This window comes from Dermacentor andersoni, chromosome 7 (assembly GCF_023375885.2).
Source record: "Dermacentor andersoni chromosome 7, qqDerAnde1_hic_scaffold, whole genome shotgun sequence".
NCBI lineage: Eukaryota > Metazoa > Arthropoda > Arachnida > Ixodida > Ixodidae > Dermacentor > Dermacentor andersoni.
Genome location: NC_092820.1, coordinates 29216882 through 29241620, shown reverse-complemented (window position 1 = coordinate 29241620; position 24739 = coordinate 29216882). Strand labels below are relative to the sequence as shown.

The window sequence follows — 24739 nt, the reverse complement described above, 5'->3', positions numbered from 1 at the left end:
CCTCGCCGGACCTGCAATAAAGCTTATTCACCCACTCACTCACTCACTCACTCCCTGTGCGAAGGCGCTGACGGTACTGGCCCACTGCCAATCGGTGCGGTCATTTTGGTCTACAAACTCTTTGCCTCTATGTTTTATGAACGCGCCCCGCAAATCCTGCCCCACCGGATGCCTCGGAGTCTTTTTTTTAGACAAAAAGAGCAGACGCGGGAAGCAGGTTACCCCATCCACGTAATTTCGTCAATGGCGGAAAAATGTGCTGAAAAGGCACAGGGAACCAGATGGCACGTACAAGCGCATTCGTCAAAGTAGAAAAAAGGTGGTTGTACCTTACATGCATGGCATTTAACATGGTAGCAGAAAGTGGCCCGATAAGTGGAAGTGGAAGTCGTATTTTCAGTTCAACAAAAGCTATCAAGCATATGTAAAGCCACCGATTCGTTTAGAAAGGCTCGCCGAGGACGTGCGAAAAATCACCGACCGCAGTTTGTGGACTGTGCACAAGGTGTCCTATGTCGCTTCCCCTTCTCGTGCGGCAAATTGCTCGTTTGGAAAGACAAGTAGATGCCTCAATGGCAGGTTAAGGGAACATGAGCAAAAACTGAACTGTAATCGAGATGAGCATACGTCCGTGCGCTGTGAGGATTGCGTGTGTAAACCAATGTTTAAGGATTCTTCCATCGTGTTTAGAAATACGGACAAGGCTACGCGAGAAATTGTCGAAGCAAGCTTGGTTGCAAAAGGAGCTGCTAAGTGCGTCAGCGCACCATCGAACATTTCACAACAACACTGTGCAGAAAAGAAATTAAAATTTTGGTTTGCGTGTGCGAGGATTTCTACTGCTTTTGTCAGTGTAAGTAGCATCCTCTTCAGAAATAAAATAACTTGACAGTTTGCGCACGCCCTGTCATCTTTCATGTCTGTGTTGTGAATGATGATGAATAGTAATGTTATTAATGTTATATTCTGAATGTATACCTTTTGTTATTACGAGAATGTTCTTCTTCTTACTGACATTAAACAAAGAAACTTTATTAACATTCGTTAAACACACTCTGACCAGAAAATATTATGTTTTGTATTGCATGTTTAAATTTGTGAATTGTTCTAGAATTTATAGCTTCGTCAACAATGTTAGGGTACGTATTACATAAACACATGGCTTCATATTCGATCGGTCGCGTGCCATATTTTGTCCTTGGTTTCTTTGTTACTATTGATGTGTGACGTACGTTGTATCCTGTGTCTCTACTCAGGTAACGAGTTGAAAATAGTTCACTGTTGCTGGAGATCTCTTTAAATAGCCGTATGCAGATCTTTGTTTTGTAAGAGTCTCTAATATCAGGAATGTTGTAGCGCATCATTAGTATAGAAGATCCTATGTATTGTTTCGAGTTCAGCAACCGAACAGTTTGCCGTTGCAGTGCTGCCAATTTTTCTATATCTGTTTTATTACCGTTTCCCCATACTAAGAGGCTGTAGCTAAGATGCGAGTGCACAAACGAAAAGCACAATTGTATGAGAAGCCTGATAGGGACAAAGCATCGGAGAAGAGAGGGAGAATAAACATTTTTATTCGGTGAATGAAGCTTCGGAGAGGCGTCCTCATTCCAGAATGCCTTGAGCTCGGGCCGCGTCCTGGGCCCTCGCAATCAGCCGTTGCTGATCCTCGAGGTCGGAGCTGGCCAAGGCTCTCTCCCAAAGCTCGTTAGTGGGATAAGGGTTCGGATGATTTAATGGTGCCGCTCTGCAACCCCCTACTATGTGCCTGAGGGACCCGGGCTCTGCGCAGAAGCGGCATTGCGGAGAGAATTTTGTAGGGTCTATGAGGTGATTTCTGGTTGGGTGGGGGAATGTATTAACCTGTAGAGCTCGGAGAAATCGCTCCTGCTCTCTAGGTAGTGACTTGTGTGGGGGTGCATATGTTGTGCGGGTTCGCTTGTAGTGTTGTGTGATGTCTTGGTAAGAGACTAGAGGGTGCATGCGCTCGGGTGCAGATTCCTCGGCGTCGGCTCGGTGGGTCAGATCTCGAGCCACGTGGTTGGCAACCTCGTTGCCAGGAATGCCTTGATGAGCTGGCGCCCAGATGATCATGACTGATCTCGTTGGCGGCTTTTGATTGATGATCCGGAGCGTAGTGGAATGAATTCTGCCACTAGCAAAGTTGCGGCACGCCTGTTGGGAGTCGGTCACTATGACTTCAACCTCTGTTTGGGAGAGCGCGAGGGCTATGGCCGCTTCCTCGGCTTGGAGGAGATTGTTTCGTGTGAGCGAAATGCTGCTCCGATGTTCTGTGTTGATGACTACGGTGGCTGCTGTAGCTGCGCGTCTGGAGTAAGAAGCCGCGTCCGTGTAGGCTGTAGAGGGTAAAGTCCCGTATCGCTTGTGTATGGCCAGGGCGCGGGCCTCCCTTCGCTCTTCGTGGTGCACTGGGTGCATATTGCGAGGTAGAGGACGTACGGTGATGTTTCTCCGGATGGCGTGGGGTAAGCTCACAGTCTGAGGCGGCGGATGGCTCAGAGGGGCAGAGAGCCCCAGGCGTAAGAAAATGGACCTCCCTGCTTCCGTAACCGCCAGCCTTGTTCGCTGACTGGATAAATGTGCCTCGATCAGTTCCTCGGCGGTGTTGTGCACACCTAGTCGTAGTAGGCGTTCTGTGGACGTACTGGTTGGCAGGCCCATCGCCTGCTTATATGCCTTTCTGATCATTGTGTTGATTTTCTTCAGTTCCGTCTCGTCGAGTAGTGCGTATGGAATAGCGTAAGTTATTCGAGACACGACGAAGGCTTGGACAAGCCGAAGCGTGTCCGCCTCCCCCATGCCTCTTGTCTTGGTTGTTATTCGCCGGATCATGTGCGTAACCTGGGCTGTTGTATTTTTAAGCTTTTGAATTAATATTGTATTGGTGCGATCCGACTGGAAAACCATTCCCAATATCTTTACGCTCTGAGACGGAACGATGGTGTGTCCCTCCAGTTGTATGTTGATAGTGGGCGAGTCGGATGTGTGCTTCTTTCGCGGTGAGACCAGGAGTAGCTCCGACGTTTGGGGGGCGCAGCTGAGCCCGCATGACTTAGCATTGTCGCTCACCACGTCTGCAGCTTCCTGCAAGCGGTTCTCAATTTCCCCGATGGACCTTGTGGACTACCAGATGGTACTGTCGTCGGCATATAGGCCATGCCGGATCCCTGGGATGTTATCGAGGAGCGGCGGTAGGCCTATTAGGGCGATATTGAAAAGGAGAGGCGATTACACTGCGCCCTGTGGTGTGCCGCGCCCTCCCAGTAGGAAGGGGTTTGTGGCTTTGTCCCCGACCTTTAGGATGGCTTTTCTATCTGAGAGGAAATCTCTGATATAGGAGTACGTCCTGCCCCCACAGCCCAGCGCGTTTAGCCTCTGTAAGATTGCTGTATGCTTGACGTTATCGAACGCCCCTTTAAGATCTAAGGCGAGGATAGCCGTGGGGGAGTTGCGTGTCGCTGGTACGATCACCTCCTCTTTCAGCTGAAGTAGGATGTCTTGATTCGAGAGGTGTGGACGGAATCCTATCATCGTTGTTGGAAGTTTCCCCGAATCCTCCAGGAATGGTTGTAGCCGGTTGAGAACGATGTGCTCTAGGAGCTTTCCTACACACGAAGTGAGGGAGATCGGTCGTAGGTTCTCAATGGCTGGTGGCTTGCCTGGCTTCGGTATCAGACGAACCTCGGCTATTTTCCAGTCCTCGGGAAGGTTTCCTTTCCTCCATACTTCGTTAAGATGAGCGGTAAGCTCTACTAGCGAGGGGCTGTCAAGATTTATAAGTGCCTTATTGGTAATTTGGTCCATTCCCGGGGCTGTGCGGCGTCTCAAGCCCATTATCGCCGCTGTTACCTCATGTAGATGAATGTCCTCATCTAGGAGCTCGTTAGGGGTGCCGGTGTAGGGTGGCAGAGGCTCCGATGTCTGTGTGGGGAAGTACTGGGCTTTGAGAGCCAAAAGGAGGTCCGCCTCGTTTCCAGGAAATTGGTGAATTACTCGGGCCATATTGTGGTGGGATTCCGTTTTGCTGCTGGCCGGGTTGATTAAATACCTCAATAACTTCCACGTCTTGGAAGTACTAAGTCTTCCTCTCAAGCTGTCGCAGAGGGATAGCCAATTCTCTCGGCATAGCATGGTAGCGTATTCCGCAGCCTCTTGTGTGAGTAGTGCTATTCGCCTCTTGAGCTTGCGATTTAATCTTTGCCTTTTCCAACACTTCAGCAGATCGTGCAACAGATCCAACAGATCCAACAGATCGTGCAACCTTAGCGCGTACCTTATTTATGTGCTCTGTCCAGCTTAGGTTTTTGTGAAATGTAACACCCAGAAACGAATGGCTTGAGACATGTTCAAGTTGCGATCCAGAATAAAAAAGTTTTACGTCGTAATCTGGGGCCCTATAACGTAAAACTATTCCAATATGTTTCTATTCCAATTTCCTGACGCCAAATTTGCGTAACCACCGACGCAAGCACCGGGCGGTCACCCACAGGGTTGTCTGAACAGACCAATCAAACGCTCTCCTCGTTCATAGGAGGTCACTTTTGTTTGCTTGAAAAACGAATAACATTGCCTTCACTGAGCGGCTTGTCGTATCTAATTGGCTGACAAGAGGCGAGGAGAACGCTCAAGGGGAGAGGGATTCACTGGGGCACAGCCAGTGCACTGAAAATTGATAACCGGATGAAGTGGGTGGTACCGGCGTCTGCGATTGGTCGGCTTTCCCTTACTTAGCTTGTGGTGGCTGGTCGAAAATCGCGGCGGCATGCAACGGAAGCTTAAGAATGACGCTAAAGCTGACCCTCAGCAAAGAAGAGTTGGCAGAATGAGGTAGTAAACGTGCCGAAAGTGCTTGAAAACGTTACACGGTCACGCAAGAAGTTTTATTATACGCAAATACACCCATGCTCTCCGGCAGGTGCGAGTAGCCAGCGTCTCAGCGATCGGCGGCAGCCATCTTTTATTCCTTTCGGAACGGGGCAGCCTGCGCCTATTCCGAAAAAAAAATCAGTTTTGTTCGGCATATTAATGCATCTTTATCGCGTACACGTCACTTTGACGCGGTGAGTTCGTGCTGTTTTGTGACGTCGTGTGACAGGCAGGTGAAGTGGGTGCAGCCTGAAAACTTTTTACCAATAGCCGAGGGCTAATGGCGAAAAGGGGTCGAATCAGAAATAACTGTTTTTCTTTTTTCTGTCAAATCATGCATAATCAGTGTGTACACATCATATCAGATGGGGAAGTATTGCGGTTTTCGTGGCGTCGCGTGCCAGACAGGTGAAGTGGGGGGTGGTCGAAAAAAGTTTTTGACCAATCGCGGAGGGCTGATAGCAGAATTGGAATAAAAAAGTTTGGAATAGTATTACGTTATAGCGCCCCTGTTTGCTTATTCTTGGAATAAAAAACTGTAAATTACGGTTTTTTTTTGCATTTCAGTCCACTTTATTTAAATAGAGCCACTCGCTAAGGTCTTGTAACCAATGGGTTGCGGGAACTTCTAGTTTGGGAAGGTCTGCTCCGGAAAAAAAAGACATTAGTGTCATCAGCGTACAGTATGAGTTCCTCTGTCAGTGGAACGTTAGTTAGGTCATTTATGTAAACAATAAATAATAACGGCCTTAAAATTGAGCCTTGTGGTACCCCATATTTAATCATGCTCTTTTCAGAACTGTACCTTTTCAAGGAAGTATACTGAAATCTAGATTCAAGGTAGCTATGCATAAGTTCTAATGCTATGTCTCTAATGCCATATACTTGGAGTTTCTCTAGTAATATGTTATGTTTTATGCTATCAAAAGCCTTGTGAAAGTCAAGGAATATACCAATGGTAAAGTTTTTTTCTTCGGTGTTATTTATAATTTTATCTCGGACGTTTAATAATGCCATTTCGGTCGATTTATTCCTCTGAAAACCATACAGCTTATCCGAGATAACGCCTTTATCCAGAGGGTAAATGCCTTAGTCAGGAGGATTACGCCCTCCTTTTGCCTTACCTTGCGGGCAAACCTTGTATTTGTGTTGCCCAAATAAATGAAATGAAATAAATGAAATGAAATTAATCAAACGGTATGACCTCAGCGCGATGACCTCAATGAAACTGTAGCACAACCAGAAGCCTGTGTCCTTTACTATCCATTTGGACTAGCAGCATGGTGCACTGTTCGCCTTGGACTAGCCGTGATGTGGCTGTCACAGTAGAACTTGGAGCAGAGTTGTCATAATCGGACACTTTGCGAAGCAGGTAGCTGCACGCCACAATGTTTGATTAAGCGGTCTGGCAATGACGACAGGTTTAATTTGAATCGGTCGGGCAAGCCTCAGTCTTGCAGTAGACATAAAAATCGGCTGATGATGATGATTTACGACGAGTATGGCTGCGAAAGTCCGGTAGAAGCTTCGGGAGAAATAAAGAGGCGGCTCATTTCTTTTCCGGGTCTGTAAATCAATCCTCGTGGGAAACTTGCTTTAAGATCGCTGTTTGAAAAGATGCAGTCAGCAGCCGATGTTCTGCTGAGCGATGCTGAGATTTTGAACGTGCCACCTAGCTTGAGTGTGGGTAGCACGCGAACATCAGACGCTACAGTTCAATTACGAAGCTAGAATGAGGATGAAATGACCATCACGGCATCATGAACCCAAGCATATAGCCATCGGCCCAAGTTACTGGACAAATTGGTCCACTGGATCCGCTAAGTTCTTGTCGTGATAATGTAATGGTGTGCATGTGTATATGCATTACATAAATTTGTCATTTTTGTCATGCATATCACGACGTTAATTGTAATTAAGCAATGGCCTTACATACAGTCATAGCATTCATGCTCTTCGTGTTATGGCATGCATGCCATGACATGTCATTTATTACAAGTACGCATGTCATGACACGCATATGCAGAATACGTCCAATTGAAGAAACGCATGTCATGTCATTCAATTAATTAATGTAATTTCGTCTCATTTATGACGCTTATGTAATGACATGCATGTTATCCACGTCATGCTTCTTGGGCAATTTCAAAAATAAATGAAATTAAAATCAAATGACAAGAACTTATTCTCTGCCGGGTCCATCTTTAACCGACAAAATATAAATAAATTGTTTATTTATTATTGGACAATAATACAGTTACAAAATATATGGTATACAGAAGGAGGCCCCAAAGTAAAATATGGCTCGAAGACCATCTCTTAGGTCATGTATTTTAATTTTGAACCTTCGATTAGCAACTAATATAAAAACAGCGAAAAAATGCAAATCAAGTTAGAAGAAATAGGTAAACAAGACATTGCATCACCTAAGACTTACGATAGGGCAAGAATACCAATCAGCAAATTAGAAGTAAATATCAAATGTCTGATGGTTGAAGCTTACATAGAAATGAGCAAGAATAATTCTATATTGAAATGCACATCTAGTATGAACATAACAGCACTTTAATAGGAATATAATGATTATCTAACATCAACAGTGCGCAATCCAAGACAGCAACAAAATCAATTTATAAAGAAGCAATAGTTTAGGAACATTAACCAAGAAGAACAATGAAACATTGTACATCACTTGAATGACATGACAGGCATGTCATGACGTGTTTGTCATGAATGGCATAAATTACGCGAGCTGATGGCATCGTGTCCCTTTCGTCCTCTGAATAGGACATGTGTGACGAGACATGCCTGCATGACGTCTCAAGAATGACACGGCATGACATGCTCACGCATGTGTTGTCCTTATTTTAATGCAATATCAATCATGGCATTCAATTTATAACACGCGTGTTATCCGCATGTCGCATTTAAACAATATCCTTCATTTCAGATCATGCATGCATCCCATGTCATTCATATCCAGATATATATTAAGCTAAAGAAACCACCACGATGGCATCATGTAATTCAAACAATTTAGGTCATAACACATACGCCATGACAGATACGTCATGGCATTGATTTGAAGGTATGCCATTCATGATATTGTCACGTCGTAGTCACGGTCAAAAACACAGTAGCAAAACTGTGAAACACAAAACTAACTCCTTGCTGGGGAACTTGCTCCCCTATAAGCAGGTAACATTCAAAGCACAAGGATAGCGGAGAGTACAGTCGGTGATCATCGAAAATTTGATTCTGCGGGTCAAGCGCGTCGGCTTTTATACATGACTCGTCGAGTGTTCCTAGGTAATTGCTGCTGCCTGCGTACCTTCCAGAAATTACTACACAATTCGTGCCGCCCATACATTCTGATTACACAATGTTCGGTGAGAACGTACACAACAGTTAGAACCAACAATTGCATTCGAGTAAGTTCCAAATCGTGCTGGCTCGTCTTGCGCTAAACGAGAACACGAGATTGTCAGCGGGTGAAGTGCCCGAAAAGAGATTAAATAAGTACACGTGTCAAGATGTATGCATGCGTGTGATGCCCCCTCCTCCCCATGCCTATTCTGATATGTACTTAGTTCCAGAAATTAGCCCTGCGGTATCACAGCGTCGGAGGCTAGGTATAAGATACGCTGAAAACACCTGAAGCTCACAAAGTATGCGCTAAAACGTTTACGCTAGAATTGTTTGTAAAATATAACTTTAGCCAATGTTGACGCTGGAATATTAATATTGAAGGTAGGCAGCTAATGACGAAGTTTAGTTACAAAAAGATATCTTGTGACTATAGCTCGAGACATTTTAGTGCGCACATGGTGGACATATTTATCGCACAATTTTCACCTCCGGCTTCTCCCATCGCAGCTGTAGCGTAAGTTTGCTGTCGAGGGCAACAAACATTTTTTACGGTTTTGAGCCATATCGAAAGTGCAAGGTGGAATGCTTTTATTGTGCACCATGCTCAAAAAATCAGTTGTACACAAACGAGGCCTGATTGATAACGATCACAAAATATTAGGAAACCACGTTTTGTAAGATTCGTAGCTTATTCTGCCACGTAAGTTACAGTCATCATTCGCTTTATAAGTAAAGTAAACAGCATGGTGTCACGCAGGCACTGCCAACCATGAACATATCTAACTTGATGGCCACGAGTACTCGTTCTCACAGCACTTGCTTGGCGGAGAGCACTGGACTCAGACAGCGAACACTTTTGCAGCATCTCAGTTCAAAATTTCTCCGAAAGTTCTGGTTACGTGACTTCCAACTCTCGAGTCATGGGAAGAGAAAGCAGGTGAAGGGACGAGCTATATCGGCACGCCTATTCTTTCCACTTGCCGCAGATTAGCTTCGAGATGGGCCATGCACAGGCACGGTCAGGGTAGATGGGGAGACGCACGCTAACCTTCTCCCCACCCTCTCTGTCCTTGCGCGCATTTATTAACGTGACCTACAACATTGGGAGGCCATCCATCAAACCCCCATCCTTCTCGGCTACCACCCACATGTTTTCCCTTCTAGCAACAGCAAATGGTGCGCGGGGCATCTTATCCTACTTGGACTTATATAAAACCTCACGGCGACGTTGACGGTGACGCCGAAGATGAGAGTGAAAATTCGCCTTGTAGCCAATAAACTGCTGTTGCAATAAAATCACGCTTACATATCTAGCAGACGGAATGAGAGTTGTTGTTGAGAACTTGCTGTGTATGTGTCACTGTTTATAGCTATATTATTTGTTCAATACTCTTAGGCAAAGTCTTGGAGGTGTAAAAATCTTTAGTTACTTACCACTAAGTATAAATATTTACTTTAGTAGCTGCTGTAATGCTTCAAAAAAGTGTACTTACTTAGAGTTGCAATGAATTCTCGTGCGTCTTGGATAAGATTCGTTATGAAGTACTCCGAAGGATGTGTGGGCCGTGTGGTGTTACCGCAACCCCGTAAGTCTGGCACGACGACGCTGTGGGGAATAATCACAACAATATAATAGTAACATTTTTACTTCTGTTGATTGTGAATCCCTCAATCAAACAGTAGTTTGTTTTACGTGCCAAGGAACAACACTGGGTCAGAGTGTTGGTACAAAGAAAAAAAACACAGGAAAGGAAGAAAAGTAAAACAACCATGGCCAAGAGCTGTGAGATAAGAAATGAAACCAATTAATAAAGCAAAAAACAACCTAGTAATAAAGAGCTACATAATGAGCAACAAAACTGGAATAACGCGCGTTCGAGAGAACGAGTGCGTATGTGGAATGAGAGAGAAACTATGAAAATGCAGGAGAGGAGTGCAACTAGAAAGATGGCTCAAGCGAGAGTACGAAGCTCGAACAGAAATAAAATAACAGGTCTTGATACATGTAAACATGGGGAAAATTACAGTTCCACAGATTTTGCACTCTGCGGAGAGGTGAGTGTCGGCTGAAAGGGCCTGGAACGTGCAAGAGCCTATGTTCCCTGGTACCCGCAGTGAAAGAGAAAGTGGTAGATACGCGCATGTTATAATTTCATGAATAATTGTGTTCAGAAAGGGGACGTGAGCAGCTAACTGACAGAAGTGTGGGATAATTGATGAAACTGGAAAAACTGTTGGTACGCGAGGTAAGGAAACGATGTTTATATAATGTGCTCTTTTTCATCATCATCAGCCTATTTTATGACCACTGCAGGACGAACACCTCTCCCTGCGATCGCCAACTACCCCTGCCCTGTGCCAACCGATTCCAACTTGCAGCCGCAAATTTCGTAATTTCGTCGCACTACATAGTCTTCTGCCGTTCTCTACTGCTCTTCCCTTGTCTAGGTACCCATTCAGTAACCCTAATGGTCCAACGGTTATCTAACCTACGCATTGCATGACCTTTCCAGCGCCATTTTTTTTACTGTCGATCAGAATATCGCCTATATCCGTTTGCTCTGTGATCCAAACCGCTCTATTTCTATATCTTAACGTTATGCCTAGCATTCTTCGTTCCATCGCTCCTTTCTCAGTTCTTAACAAGTCTCTTCCCTATATGTCAGCACCGGTAACATGCACTGATTGTACACCTTCCTTTTCAATGATAATGGTAAGCTTCAAGCCAGGAGCTGATGATGTTTGCCATGCGATCCAACCCATTTTTGTTCTTCTATCACTTTTCCTTCTGATGATCAGGGTTCCCTGCGATAAGTTGAACTAGGTAAACGTGCTCCTTCACAGACTCTAGAGGCTGACTGGCGATCCTGAACTCGTGTTCCCTTGACCGGTTATTCACCATTGTCATTGTCTTTGTCTTCTGCGTATTAATCTTCAACCCCATTCTTACACTCTCTCTGTTCAGGTCTTCACTCATTTGTTGTAACTCGTCTCCAGTGTTGCTGAACAGAGCAATGTGATCTGCACGCCGAAAGTTGCTGAGATATTCAACGTCGATCCTTACTCCTAAGCGTTCCCTGTTTAATAGCTTGAGTACTTCTTCCAAGCGCGCAGTAAATAGCATTGGAGAGATTGTGTCTCCTTGTCCGGTCCCTTTCTTTAAAGGTATCTACCTACTTGTGTAGAATAAAGGTGGCTGTAGAATATATGTAGATAATTTCCAGGGTGTTCACGTAAGCGGTCTGTACTCTTTGATTACGCAATGCCTCTATTACTGCTGGTATCACTACTGAATCAAATGCTTTGTTCGTAATCCATGAAAGCCACATAGAGAGGCGGATTGCACTCTGCTGATTTCTCGATAACCTGTTTGATGGCATGGATGTGATCCAGTGTAGAGTATCCCTTCCTGAAACCTACCTGTTCCCTCGGTTGACTAAAATCCAGTTTTGCTCTTATTTTATTGGATATTACCTTGGTGAATATTTTATATAATACCGGCAATAAGCTAATGGGCCAATAATTTTTCAATTCTTTAACGTCTCCATTCCTGTGGATTACTATAATGTTTGCATACTTCCAGTCTTTCTTGGCCCCCTGCAATTGACAGACACTTCAATGGAGAGCCGCCAGTTTTCCAAGCATTATGCCGCCTCCATCTTTGATTAAATCGACTGTTATTCCATCTTCTCCTGCCGCTATTCCCCGTTTCATGTCATGCAAGGCCCTTTTGATCTTATAACTAGTTATTGGAGGAGTTTCTATATCATGTTCCTTACTGTTTCGAATGGAGTTATCCAGAGACCTCTGGGTACCGTACAAGTCAGTATAGAATTCTTCGGCTGCTGTTACTGTACCTTCGAGATTGCTGGTGATATTACCCTTCTTATCTTTCAGTGCATACACCTTGGTTTGTCCTATGCCAAGTTTCTGATTTGTGGCTGTGTCCGCTTTTACAGATTCTTCAGCCTTTCTCACGTTATAATATTGAATACCGCTAATTTTTGCTTTGTTGATCAGTAGTGACAGTTCTGCGAATTCTATCTTATCTCTTGAGTTGGACACTCATTCTTTGTCGTTTCTTTATTAGGTCCTTTGTTACTTGGGAGAACTTGCATACTGGCTGCCTTGGTGCCTTGACTCCCAGTTCAATTGCTGCCTCTAAAGCCAACCTAGTTACGGTTTAATTCATTGCCTCTATGGCATCTTCATGTCCCTGTTCTAAGGTGACATATTTTTTTGCAAGTACTAGCTTGAATTGGTCTGGTTTTACCCTTACTGCCTCTAAGTTGACCTGTTTCTTCTTGGCCAATTTTACTCTTTCTCTCTTCAAATTGATGTGAATCCAAGCCCTCACTTGCCTATGATCACTGCACTTTACCCTATCTATCACTTTTACATCCTGCGTGCACTAAGCTGGGATCTGCAGAAAGTATGCAATCAATTTGATTTCTTGTTTCACCATTAGGGCTTTTCCAGGTCGACTTTCTGTTGCTACGCTTCCTGAAAAGGTGTTCATTATTCGAAAATTATTCCTTACGGCGAATTTTCAAGCATCTCTCCTCTAGCGTTCCTAGAATTGATGCCGTGGTCGCCAATTGCTTGTTCAGCCACATGCTTTTTCCCCACTTTTGCATCGAAGTCGCCCATTACTACAGTATACTGAGTTTGCACTTTTCTCATCGCTAATTCACCATCTTCATAAAACTGATCTACTTTATCATCGCCGTGACTTGATGTTGGGGCGTAGGCTTGTACTATCTTTAATCTATACCTCTTATTTTCATTACGACTACTGCTTACCTACCACTAATGCTGTAGAAGTCGTCAATGTTGATCGCTGTGTCCTTATGGATTAGGAATCCTACCCCCTGTTACTTCTTATCTGGGAGACGTCTAGAGCAGAAGACATGGTAAGCAGTGTATAAGCCTCTCCAGTTCTTCTAATCTGACTAAGGCTAATGATATCCCAAACAATATCTCATTGTTCCTCAAAGAGTCCTGCCAAGCTAGCCGCACTCGACAAAGTTCGGGTGGTAAAGGTTGCCAGGGTCAGTTTCCATTGGCGGCCTGTCCGGACCCAGAGATTCTTAGCACCCTCTGCGGCATAACAGGTTTTATCGCCGCCTTGGTCAGTTGGTCAGCAGCTTCTGGGTACGGAGGGCGATCGAATAATTGTAGGAATCATAAGGGAGGGTTGCTCGAATATTGCACCATGGAGGTCAATTCTGGTGCCGGTGGGGGAGTGTCTTTGTTGAAGGTTAGTGGGCCTTTCTAATTTGGTTTTACCTGGATTTGTATAGCCCCACTCGCTCTCGGAATCTTTTGCCCGTATCAGGCGACGCTCCAAGCCTGCAGATGCAGTGTACTGGTGGAGGCCAAATTCAGACACACCATAGCAGCATCAAATTTTAAAAAAAATTCCTGTGGCAGATCGCGCAGTTGTAACCCAAATAACATGGAGGTAATTATCCATAAAAAAAGGTTAAGCGATACCATGGTAGACGCGTGGTATGAATAGTGATGTATCTACAAATGAAGAAAGTTTACTAATTAAACCTTTAATTGATTGCTTTAGGGCACATATTGCAGCTGACTAAAATAGCTGGTAAGTGTACAAGGCACATCCACTTGAAATGCATTCTAAGAATCGTATGGGTTTCGTAACATAGGCCGTAAGACTTAGGGTAAAATTCACTGTTCTCCCACTTACCTTTTCCAAAAAACGCTGTTGGATGCTTTTAAGCGCAAAAGTAACTGGAATGACAATGTATTTAGCCGGACACTTGGAAAATTGATGCTTCGAAACTTGCATAGTGCTAAGAATTCTTTCCAAATAGATAAGCCTTGCGAACTCATCGGCTACACTTCTTAAATAACATGTCGGCCATAAAGTATGTAATTAAAAAGAAATTTATTGTAATGACGTTTAATGGTGAACTAAGCATTTTGATTTCTCGTAGAAATAGCAACCGCCTCATTAAGCAATGTGGTGAATTGGGGCAATTCAAATTGTGCTGTCTGCCCCGGGTAATTTTTTTTAAAGTTTGATACAAAAAGATCACCCAGTATTTATTTACGATATTTTTCTGCGCACGCTGGATTTATATTGTATTTCAAGTGGTTTTGTAATTCGACGCCGCTCAGACGTAATCAAGTAAAGGAAGAGATATGGATGTGAGCAATTTGACGGAAGTGGTGAACGGAAATGTCTAGCACGTCTGCAGAGGGAACCGAGCGTGTGAAGGCCTCGTTCTGTTACGAGCTCAGAATGGTTGAAAAAGCTCACGTACTATCTATAAGCATGCCGAGATAGCTTACTTTAACAACCCTGTTGAGCACTGCACAAAAAAAAGCGAATACAATATTATAGGCTGTATGCGAAAATTACATGATTGTCGCTTTAAATAAAATTGATAGAGACCATTTATTTGGCAACATTCCCAGAATGCGGATAAGACGAACTGCAGAACGCATCAATTGACAGTACTGTGTATCTCGTTGAATATTTTGATGTCATCCGCGTAAAGCAGAAATGAATGCTTCTTGATTGTTAAGGAAACTTCTTTGATTGGAACTTAAGAAGACAAGCACATTTACCAGGGAACCTGGGGCGCACCACTATATGCCCCACAAACGAAACGAAATCGATAGTTCACTCATGAAAAGTTCTCGAGCCGTAGGGAATGACAGACTACGTAAAAGGCTTTAGAAAGGTCGCCGTACACAACCTCAACTTGCGCCGTTTACGTGGTATGCAGGAAAAGTAGTGTCATCAAGCTGACGAGGTGGGTGGTCGTTTAGTGGTCAGAGAGAAATCCGCATTGATTTTGAAAGAGAGCATTTCTTGCGCTTTTAAAGGTGTTTGTTAGCCAGCAGCGGTTGGGCCAACCGTCAGCGCAGTGCACGGACTGTCAGCACGAGCGGCGTTCCCCCAAAACAGCGCTGGAGAGCTTGACCCACTAGAAAGCGTTAGAGAGGATGGCCCCCTATAGTGTTCCTCTTCGCTACAATCACCCCCGGTAACAAGAAAGGGGCCGTCCGGTGAACTAACAACTCCTGAGTGGGCAGGGCGGACCCGGCCCTGCAACAATGCTGACCAGGCACCTGCTCTTCGTTGTGCAGGTTGGTCCCTCTGTAACATTTAGCAGAATTAGCGGGGACCATCGCTGCGTTGTGATTCTACCGTGCTCCCAACGGTGTATTAGCCTTGCTTATGAGTGTTCACAAGTGTGCAAGTTACTTCTTTTTGGTGATATATACACAAATCCTAGACCAACACAAAAGGAACTGTATCGCCAACTGCTTGAAGGTCAAAAATCTGTCCTTACAGATGTAACTGAAATGAAAATGCAGTTATGCAACATAAACAGTATACTTGCTAGCTTACAACGTACTCTGGAGGACGTGCAAACTAAACTCCCTAATTCTTCTGCAACCCTGGTTCAGGCCGGTCAAGTAGAGACCACGGTGAAATCTTTAGAGAAAGTGATGACTTTTCAGACAAAGAAATGACTAGTTTGGAGGACCATAGCCGGCGTTCCAGTGTGATTATTTACGGGGTAAAGGAGTTAGCTGACGAAACCGAATCTATGATGAAGGAAAAGATTGTCAAGGAAGTATTCCAAGGCAAGCTGGGCATGAAATGTGAGTCTATTGGTCGAATACACAGGCTAAGAAAAACAAAGGAAACCGACCGGTGATAATTTACCTTCAGGATTACAGTCAAAAGAAGGCAATTTTTGCAAACTGCAAGTAACTCAAAGGGTCTGACATCCACATTAAGAACGACTATTCCTCTTCCACACTGAAAAAAAAAAAAGAAAAATCCTCTGGGACAGCTCTAAAGAAGACAGGCTGCTTAAAAATAGCGTAATTAATCCGTGATAAGCTTAGGATTAGCAGGGGTACTTTTTATTTGATGAATGCCTAAACAGGCGCGTACAAACTCCCGAAAGCTCCTTTCGGACTCGCACAAAAAACGAACTAAACAATTCCTGAAACTTATAGGATTGACGTGCTCCCCAAGGGCTACATAAGCAGCCCAGACTAATTAATGTTAGTGCCCGCAGTATTGAAAATAAAACTGATGCGTTGGAAATTTTATTACTGAAGCATGACCCTCATATCACCGTCTTAACTGAGACTTGGCTACATGATGAAATGAGTGATGATATATTTCCTCCTTCCTATACAGTGTTCCGAAAAGACAGGCGCACCAGGGGGTGGTGTTGCCGTCCTGATCAAAAATGGCATTTCTGCCCATCTCTTGTAAGATATCCCTGATATTGAATGACTGGCCGTCAAGATAAGCTCTTGGGGTCACAGCTTTATGTTTTACGCCATATACAGACCACCGGATACTACTCCCGAATACTTACCAAAATTACAGGATGAAATGAGCAGGCACAAAAAGAGTAAGATTATATTGGCAGGTGAGTTTAATTTACCGAGCATCGATAGGGAGCGCCTCAATACTGGAAACGCTTTCAGCAAGCACACCAACATTGCCTTCAATATTATGCTACGTTATAACGTGAAGCAGGTGGTACGCGAGCCGACACGCGTACAGGGCACTTGCAGTTCAATTCTCGACTTGGTATTTCTTAGCCAGGATTTTTCGGAATATCTTATTTGTGTTGAAGAAAGACTTGCCGACCACCACCTGGTGAGCATTATCTTACTGGTTGTACAGATGGCGCAAAACTATTCCTCGATGCTTAGCTACAAGGATTATTCGCATGGCGATGATGTGTCCATCATATAGCACGTGGAAAACTGCCTTGCTGATTTTTCCATCACTGATGCCTGGTCTCTGTAGAATCGCTTCAAAATTATGTGCCACTACTGCATGAACAAATTCATCCCCAGTACAAATAAGAAAGTGCGCAAGAATACACTTTGGATGACACGCGATATTATTCGTGTTAAACGCAAGGTAAAAGGTTAAAAAGAAAGCTTGGGAATCCTGTTGAAATAAGAGGCGCAAAACTCTCTCGAACAGAAGCTGACTGCTGCAAAGAGTTATTAGTATAACAACTGTCTGCCTAATTTTATTAAAAATGATACCAGAAAATTCTTGAGCCATACGAAGGAAAAAAAATCGATTTCACAGATAATAATTGAAGGGACATCCACAACTACTTACAAAGACATAACACAGCATTTTAATGAGTAATTTCACAGTGTCGTTGCAGCATCAGATGGTTGCATTACTATGCTTCCAGTGAAACAGGTATTTGATGTTGATTCTATATCTTATGCTGGAATTGTCAACATGTTGGTAAACCTGAAAACCAAAGCTTCTTGTGGCCCTGACGAAATTCCACACATCTTTCTAAAACGCTATCCTGAACTTACTGCCAGCTTTCTTGTAAGAATCTTTCCTGTTTCTCTGCTGTCGGCACAACTGCCCGATGAATGGAGAGTGGCCCGAGTTTTTCCAATATTTAAAAAAGGGGAGCGACTAAGATTACAAAATTATCGTCCCATTTCTCTGAAATCACAATGCTGCAAGCTTTTGGAGCAGATCGTGGCAAACTATATAAAGGAATTCTTGGCGGAAAACAATGTGCTCACGGAGTTTCAGCATGGCTTCAGAAAGGCTTTTTCGACTGTAACGCAATTGGTATCAGTGATTCATTCGTTTGGTTTATCTCTCGACAATAACGGCCAAATGGATGTAATATATTTAGGTTTCACAAAAGCCTTTAATAAGGTTCCGCACGACAAATTAATCTTCAAACTTAGAATTATTAGCCTACCTGACGTTTTCATAAACTGGATTATTGCTTACCTGACCAACCGCACTCAGTACGTTACGATTGGTGAACGTGCTCGGCCACTCTCCCAGTCACATCAGGGGTGCCCCAAGGTAGTGGGGCACCCCCTTGGGGCCTTTACTGCTTCTAATGCATATAAATGACATCGTTAAAACCATAACTCTTGGTGTGCAAATTAGACTGTTTGCCGATGATTGTATATTGTACAGTATTATAACTTGTCAGAATGATCAGACTGTCCTCTAAAGGAATTTAAATAACATATTGAAGTGGTGTAATGAATGGGGTATGTTTGTTAACGCTGATAAATCCCTATTTCTTCGTATTACTCGTAAAAAAACCACTTGCTATTTCTTATACGCTAGGTTCTTCATCTCTGCGTGAGATTAACAACTACAAATACTTAGGTGTTACTTTGGCTTCCACATTGCTATGGAAGATGCACATTAACGATATTTGTTCTTTTGCTTTCCGCAAACTCTGTTTCCTAAGACAAAAACTCAAAAATGCCCCTCGTAATGTGAAATTACTGTGGTAATTTTCATTTATTAGACCAAAGTTAGGGTATGCATGTATATCATGGGATCCTTACACTAAGTCAAATATCAGGCGTCTTGAAAAAAATACAAAGGAAGGCAGTTAGAGCTGAGGTTAAACAGCGCGAAAAAGACAAGGACACAAGGAAACATATACCACAGACAAGCGCTGTCTGTGGTATATGTTTCCTTGTGTCCTTGTCTTTTTCGCGCTGTTTAACCTCAGCTCTAAGTATGAACCAACTAGCCCTCATCAAGATCTTACGAAGGCAGTTAGTTTTATATTTCATAAATTGTCAAGACTGGACTGTCCCTCTAAACTTATAACAGCAAATTCCATACCCACTCTTGAATCACGCCGAAAGCTGCTAAGGCTTGAATTCCTTTCCCTTCTTCTCAACAACAGGCTTGAAATGAAACCATCGACTTACATAACGCCTGCAATATCACGGCACACAAGGCAGCATCATCCGGACTCACTAACGCCCGATTATGCTCGAACTGAAGCGTCTAAATTTTCTTTTTTTCCCAGAACAATATAAGACTGGAACGACAGTTTACAGACACAGTGTGACTAAAAATTGTATAAATTCATACTTGGTTGTTCCTAATTTGTTCTCTTTTCTTGGCATGCATTCTATTGCCCCTCTGCTGGGACCAAAAAGTATGCAGTGTGTAGTAAATAAATAAATGAATAAATAAATAAACTATGAGTGGATCATAGTACGCCTAGAGGCTTTCGACTTTGACAATGTCTCGTTCATGACGGCGCATGTCCGAACACGGTTCAAAGGGTTCGATGACATAGTGTTAGGAATGGCCTGCCGAGGTGCCGACATGCAAGGTTTCTCAGGCAGCTGCAGTAGCAGGGTTGGCGTTTTCTAGGAACGGACCGTCCTTCTCCAGCCTCTTGGCATCACTATGTCTGCTGTGTAAGGAGGACAATACGCCGCGTCAGCGACGCTCCGTCGCGGGATGGCCGAGATGAGTTCGACGAAGCAGGCTTTGTTACTGAACCCGCCACCACCGACCTGTTCTGCCGTGAGCGGGGGAGTTCCCGAGGGAAGGTATTTGGCGGCACCTTCCCACGCGCCTTTCAAGACGTAAGCCTGGAGTTCTGCGAAGCCCGTCTCACCTCGGTGGGGGCAGTGAAACCAGTGCGTACGTGTGTGCGTGAGCTCTCCTCCTCCAAAAAGGCGGGCCAACTTCGATGACGTTGGACGCTGCGAATTGGCGGTGAAACTGCCGTTTTCCCTCACCTAGGGATCTAGGGAGGACGGAGCGTTTATAAGCAGCTGTTTGTCGGCTGCTAGGGTGTGCTCGTGAGCTGTGTGCTCGTGCTCGACGAGCGGTGTGTTTGGAGCTTCGCGCTCGTATGCTGTATGCTTCGTCTTGCGTGCTCCATTTGGGAGCCACGCTATACTGTCGAATGTATATCTCTTGTTTTAATGTCCAAATATGTAAATAAACCCTGTACGCCTAGTTCCTCCCAAGTTCCTCCCTACGACCTACAACCCTTACAACTGGTGGCAGCGGTGAGATCGTCCGACAACTCTTACAGTAGTTAAAGGGGGATGGGCGCTAGACGACAAGTATGGCCCTACATACTTGGAGAGTAGTTTTGAAGAGAGCCCAGGTCCAGTGGAAAGAGAGGAAAGCCACAGAAGCGCTCCAGGAAGGAAGGTGGGTGCAGAGGTAGGTGTCACCTCGGGTGCTTTTCTGGCACTCTTGGTCATTGGCGGTAAAGGCCCGTGCGAGATAGCGGCGCTCTTCAGCATGTCTTGCTGTGGCAGAAATGGACGCACATTCAGATGCATCCGGCCGGTATGGTAGAATTGCGCCGACGGTGTGCGACGGGTGCCTGCCGTACAGTAAAAAAAGAAGGTGAAAGCCGGTGGTGCTCTGAGTAGAAGTGTCATACGCATAGGTTGCGAAAAGATGAGTGAGGTCAGAATTTGTGTGGTTGGAGGTGACGCACATTGCAAGCGTGTTGCCGAGCGTATGGTTGAAGCTTTCTGCAAGGCCGTCGGTTTGGGGAATGTAAACCGTAGTTGGGCGGTGAACAACGTGGCACTCTTTAGGAATGGCTTAAACTACTTCGGAAAGGAGACAAGTCCGCGATCACTGAGCAGTCCCTCACTCACTTGGTTCATGACACAGGGTGAATCGATGAAACAGAAAGGAGGCAACAGCGCGCGCTGTAGCTGCAGGGAGGGCGACAGTTTCGCGTATCGCATAAAGTGGTCAACAACCACAATAATCCAGTAATTTCCAGCCTATGTCAAGAGAAGGGGTCCATACACATCGGTACCGAGGTGCCCAAACAACTCGTAGGTTCAAAGTAAAGGTTGCAGACCGTAGCGAGAGGAAGTAGCTGTACATCCCTCACCAGTAGTACCGCTGTAAAAGGCGCTGAGAAGTTTTCAAAACTACCGAGTGTGCACACTGTGGATCAGTGTGAAAAGCTGCGCATACGTCGGAACGGAGACTGCGAGCCACTACTAATAACTACTGATGCCCCTCGGGCTAATAATTGCGTCGGGGAAGCAGGTTTTTGCGAATGGCGAAATGGTGAACTTGGCGTCGCAGCGTGCGAATGTGCTGATGAACCAGAAAGCCAATCTTTAAGAGAGGTAATCCAATGGTTCCTGCGCTGCTCAGACGCGATCGTGGTAAGGTCTAGCGAAGAAACGGTAAAGTGGGATAGTGAACGGTAGGCATTGTCGTCAGGCAAGGGAGCCAGCAAGAGGGCGTCGGCGTCAGAATGCTGTCCGCTGCGGTACAGCACGTGGATATCGCAGTCCTGAAGGCGAATTGCCTGTAGATCAAGAAGGCTTGAGGGATCTTTCAAGGACGAAAGCCAACATAGTGCATGGTGGTCCATGTCTGCATCAAATGGACAGCCATACGAATAAGGCCTGAACTTGGTAAGAGCACAGATGATGGCCTAGGCATTATTTTTCTGTCACAGTGTAATTGGTCTCAGCTTTCGTAACCGTACGACTTGCATAAGATACAACATATTAGGAAACCCCTGTTTGGACTGGGTAAGAATAGCACAGAGGACAACACCACTGGCATCTGTGTGTACCTCGACTGTCAGGTCGTAATGATACAATATTGGTGGGCACGTTAGTAAACGACGCAGCTTTGTGAAGCCCTCGACTGCACTCGGACGACCACAAAGTGAGGGGCCCGTTACTTCCAAGTAGCTTCGTCAGGGGCGATATGATGGCGGCGAAATTGTGAGTGAAGCATATAAAGTACCAACACTGACCTATTAAACTGCGCAATTCATTTACGGCCGTTGGCTTAGGTAATTCAGCGATAGCCCGAAGTATGGCTGGATAGAGGAGAATTCAATGCTTGGATATCTGTAACCTAGAATTGTCAGCTGTCGAGCAACAAATCGGCACTTCTTGACGCTTAGTTGTAGCGCTGCGTTTGTTAAACACCTTAAAACAGACCGGAACCGTAGAAGGTGCGTGATGAAGTCAGCAGCAAAAGCAACAACATGGTCAAGTGCGCACAAGCGTGTGCGCCATTTCAAGCCGCGCAGAACGGTGTCCATCAGACGTTAAAACGTATTGGGCGCGTTACAGTCAAAAAGGCATCATGCTAGATTCGTATAAGCCGTCGGATGCGATAAAAGCTGTCTTCGGCCGATCGTCGTCTGCCATGGGCACTTGCCAACACCCTAAACGCAAATCTAAACATGAAAAGAATTCTGCGCCTTGCAGACTGTCAATCGCGTCGTCTATGCACGGGAGAGGGTAGACGTCCTCGCGAGTGCTCTTGTTGAGGTGGCGGTAGGGGCTGTCGGGTCGTAATGGCACAAAATTGGCGGGCACTTTAGTAAACGACGCAGCTTTGTGAAGTCCACACAAAACCGCACGGATCTATCTTTCTTCGTAACTAGGACGACAGGGGATGCCCATGGAATGTTGGAAGGTCTTATCACTTCGCGGCAAAGCAGGTACTTGACTTTCTCGTCAATTACACGACGTTCTGCAGAAGTTACGCGGTACGGACGTTGCCGCCGTGGCGGTTGCAGACCAGTATCGATGCGATGTGTGACGGTTGGAGTCCGGCCCAGGGGAGATTGTTGTACATAGAAAGAAGTACGAAATTCTTCTTGAAGGCACAAAAGCTGACACTGCTGGACCGGTGTAAGGGCACCGGCAACCGCAGAACCAAGTACATCACTGGGTGATAAGTCACACGTATAAACAGCACTGAGCACACGGGAGCTACCACGGTGCTTGTCATTGGGCACGTCCATAGCTTGCTCGTCTTCGATCGCTTCTACATTGCCAAGACATTCCCATCGGAGCAGCAACACATGGTATGGAAACGGGTTGCAAACGAAAATGGTGCTGTAGCCCTGTCTGATGTCCACTGCCACAAAAGGCAGCAGCAGATCTTTCCGATTTAGAAGTGGTCTGACGGAGAAAGTAGTGCAACAGGGTCCGAGATTGCACTGCAGGACATGGGCACGACTGTTGAGGCGTTCAGAGGAATGTGGGGGTCGGCTTGGACATGTAGTTTCCCCGAAATAAAGGAATTGTTGGTACGGCAAATCTAACAGCGGCGGGAATTCTATTTCGGCCCGTGCGTAATAAATACCGGCATTGTGGTGCGAGAGAAAATCCCAGCCCAGGATAACGTCATGAGAGCACGAGGAAATTATAAATTCTATGGCGTATCGAACGTCGGCAATGATAACAGGAGCAGCGCAAGCCTATAAAGGGTGAATATGCTGAGCACTGGTTGCGCGGAGGGACAGCTCAGAAATGGACGTCGGGACTTTTTGAAAAATGCGGCAAAGCTTAGCGTCCATAACACATACGGCGGCTCCTGTGTCCACGAGTGCAGATGCGTGAAGACTGTCAACAAACACTTCGATTACGTTCGAGGGATGGGGTGAGGACTTTCACATTTCGACGATGTCACAGCCCTGGCCTCTTGAACTGCAACGATTAGTTTTGCTCGTCCCATGTGTTGAGGTGAGATCGCATCGCCGACACTGAGCGACGGCAAGGATACGGTGAATGGCGGGTAGTTATTGGGCGCAATGGTGACGGGGGGCCGTAATATGAATGGTTGGGGTGGCTTGTAACGGGCAGTGCGGCGCTAGGAGGCTGTACACGGTTGCAATAACGTGTGACGTGACCGGCATAGCCGCACGCAAAGCATACAGACCGATTGTTGGGAGTACACCACCACCTCGCCGGAGCAGCTCCTGTCCATGTCACAAGACACGTTGCACGGGGCGGCTCTTGACATGACTGCACGGCGGGTGGCAGTCGGAGCATAGGCATAAATTCGGCAGAACGGAGACGCATACTTGAAGAGAGTGGCTGGGTCCTCGCGGCAACTTCTGCGTAGCTGAGTGGTGCAGCCACCGGTACCTGTTGGTGTGGCGAACGACGTCAGCGTAGCTTAGTGGTGCAGCCGCAAGATGTGTGCTCTGGCCTGTTAGGACCTGGGCGATTTTCTGCTCGATCACGCGACGGAGCGGAGGTATAAAATCCGATGTAGGCTGTTGGAGATGCAGCGGCTGAGCGATGGGTATCAAAGAGAGCTGTAATGCAGCTTCCTCCCGAACGAACGCTTTCATTTCACCAAGCAGTGCTGACTGGTCGAAGATGGTAGCCAAACCAGCAATGATGTCGTCACGCGTGGAAGGGCGACGTGTCAACGAGCGCTGCCTGCGTAGCTCCTCGTAGCTTTCGCATATAGTGACGTATCTGTCGCGGACAGCGAATTCTTGGCAAGTAGCATGTTGAAAGCATTGTTCTCTATCCCTTTTAAGACATTTCTGATTTTGTCGGACTCGCATTGACGTTCTTAAACTAACATAGTACATCCTAAATGTAGCTAGTAAATTATTCACTGCACTGCTGCGCTCGTTCTCTCAAACGCGATTCCGCTCGCAGCTTGCGCCCAGCAGGGCGACCAAGCGCAGCCACCAAAGAGGTCTTGAACGAGGACCACGTCGGAAAGCCGGTCTCATGGTTGTGGTACGAGAGACTGGCAACACCTCCTTGGTCGGTCCTTTGGTCTGGTGTGCCTCGCCACAGGGATCCTGCCATTTTCAGTGGCGCTTGCAGGGATGGAGTAGGAGACGTTTGCTGGGACGCGTCTTCAGGCATGGTTGAGCGT

At 45.6% G+C, this 24739-nt stretch overlaps 1 protein-coding gene across 1 annotated transcript in view; it reads right to left on the bottom strand.

The window, feature by feature from the left end:
- The window catches only part of LOC126535345 (epoxide hydrolase 4-like), a 191403-nt gene that overhangs the window by 74461 nt on the left and 92203 nt on the right, over positions 1–24739 (bottom strand). The window contains exon 4 of the mRNA XM_050182235.3: positions 9750–9862. Coding sequence (XP_050038192.1) covers positions 9750–9862 — 113 coding nt within the window. The remainder of the gene's footprint in view (positions 1–9749; positions 9863–24739) is intronic.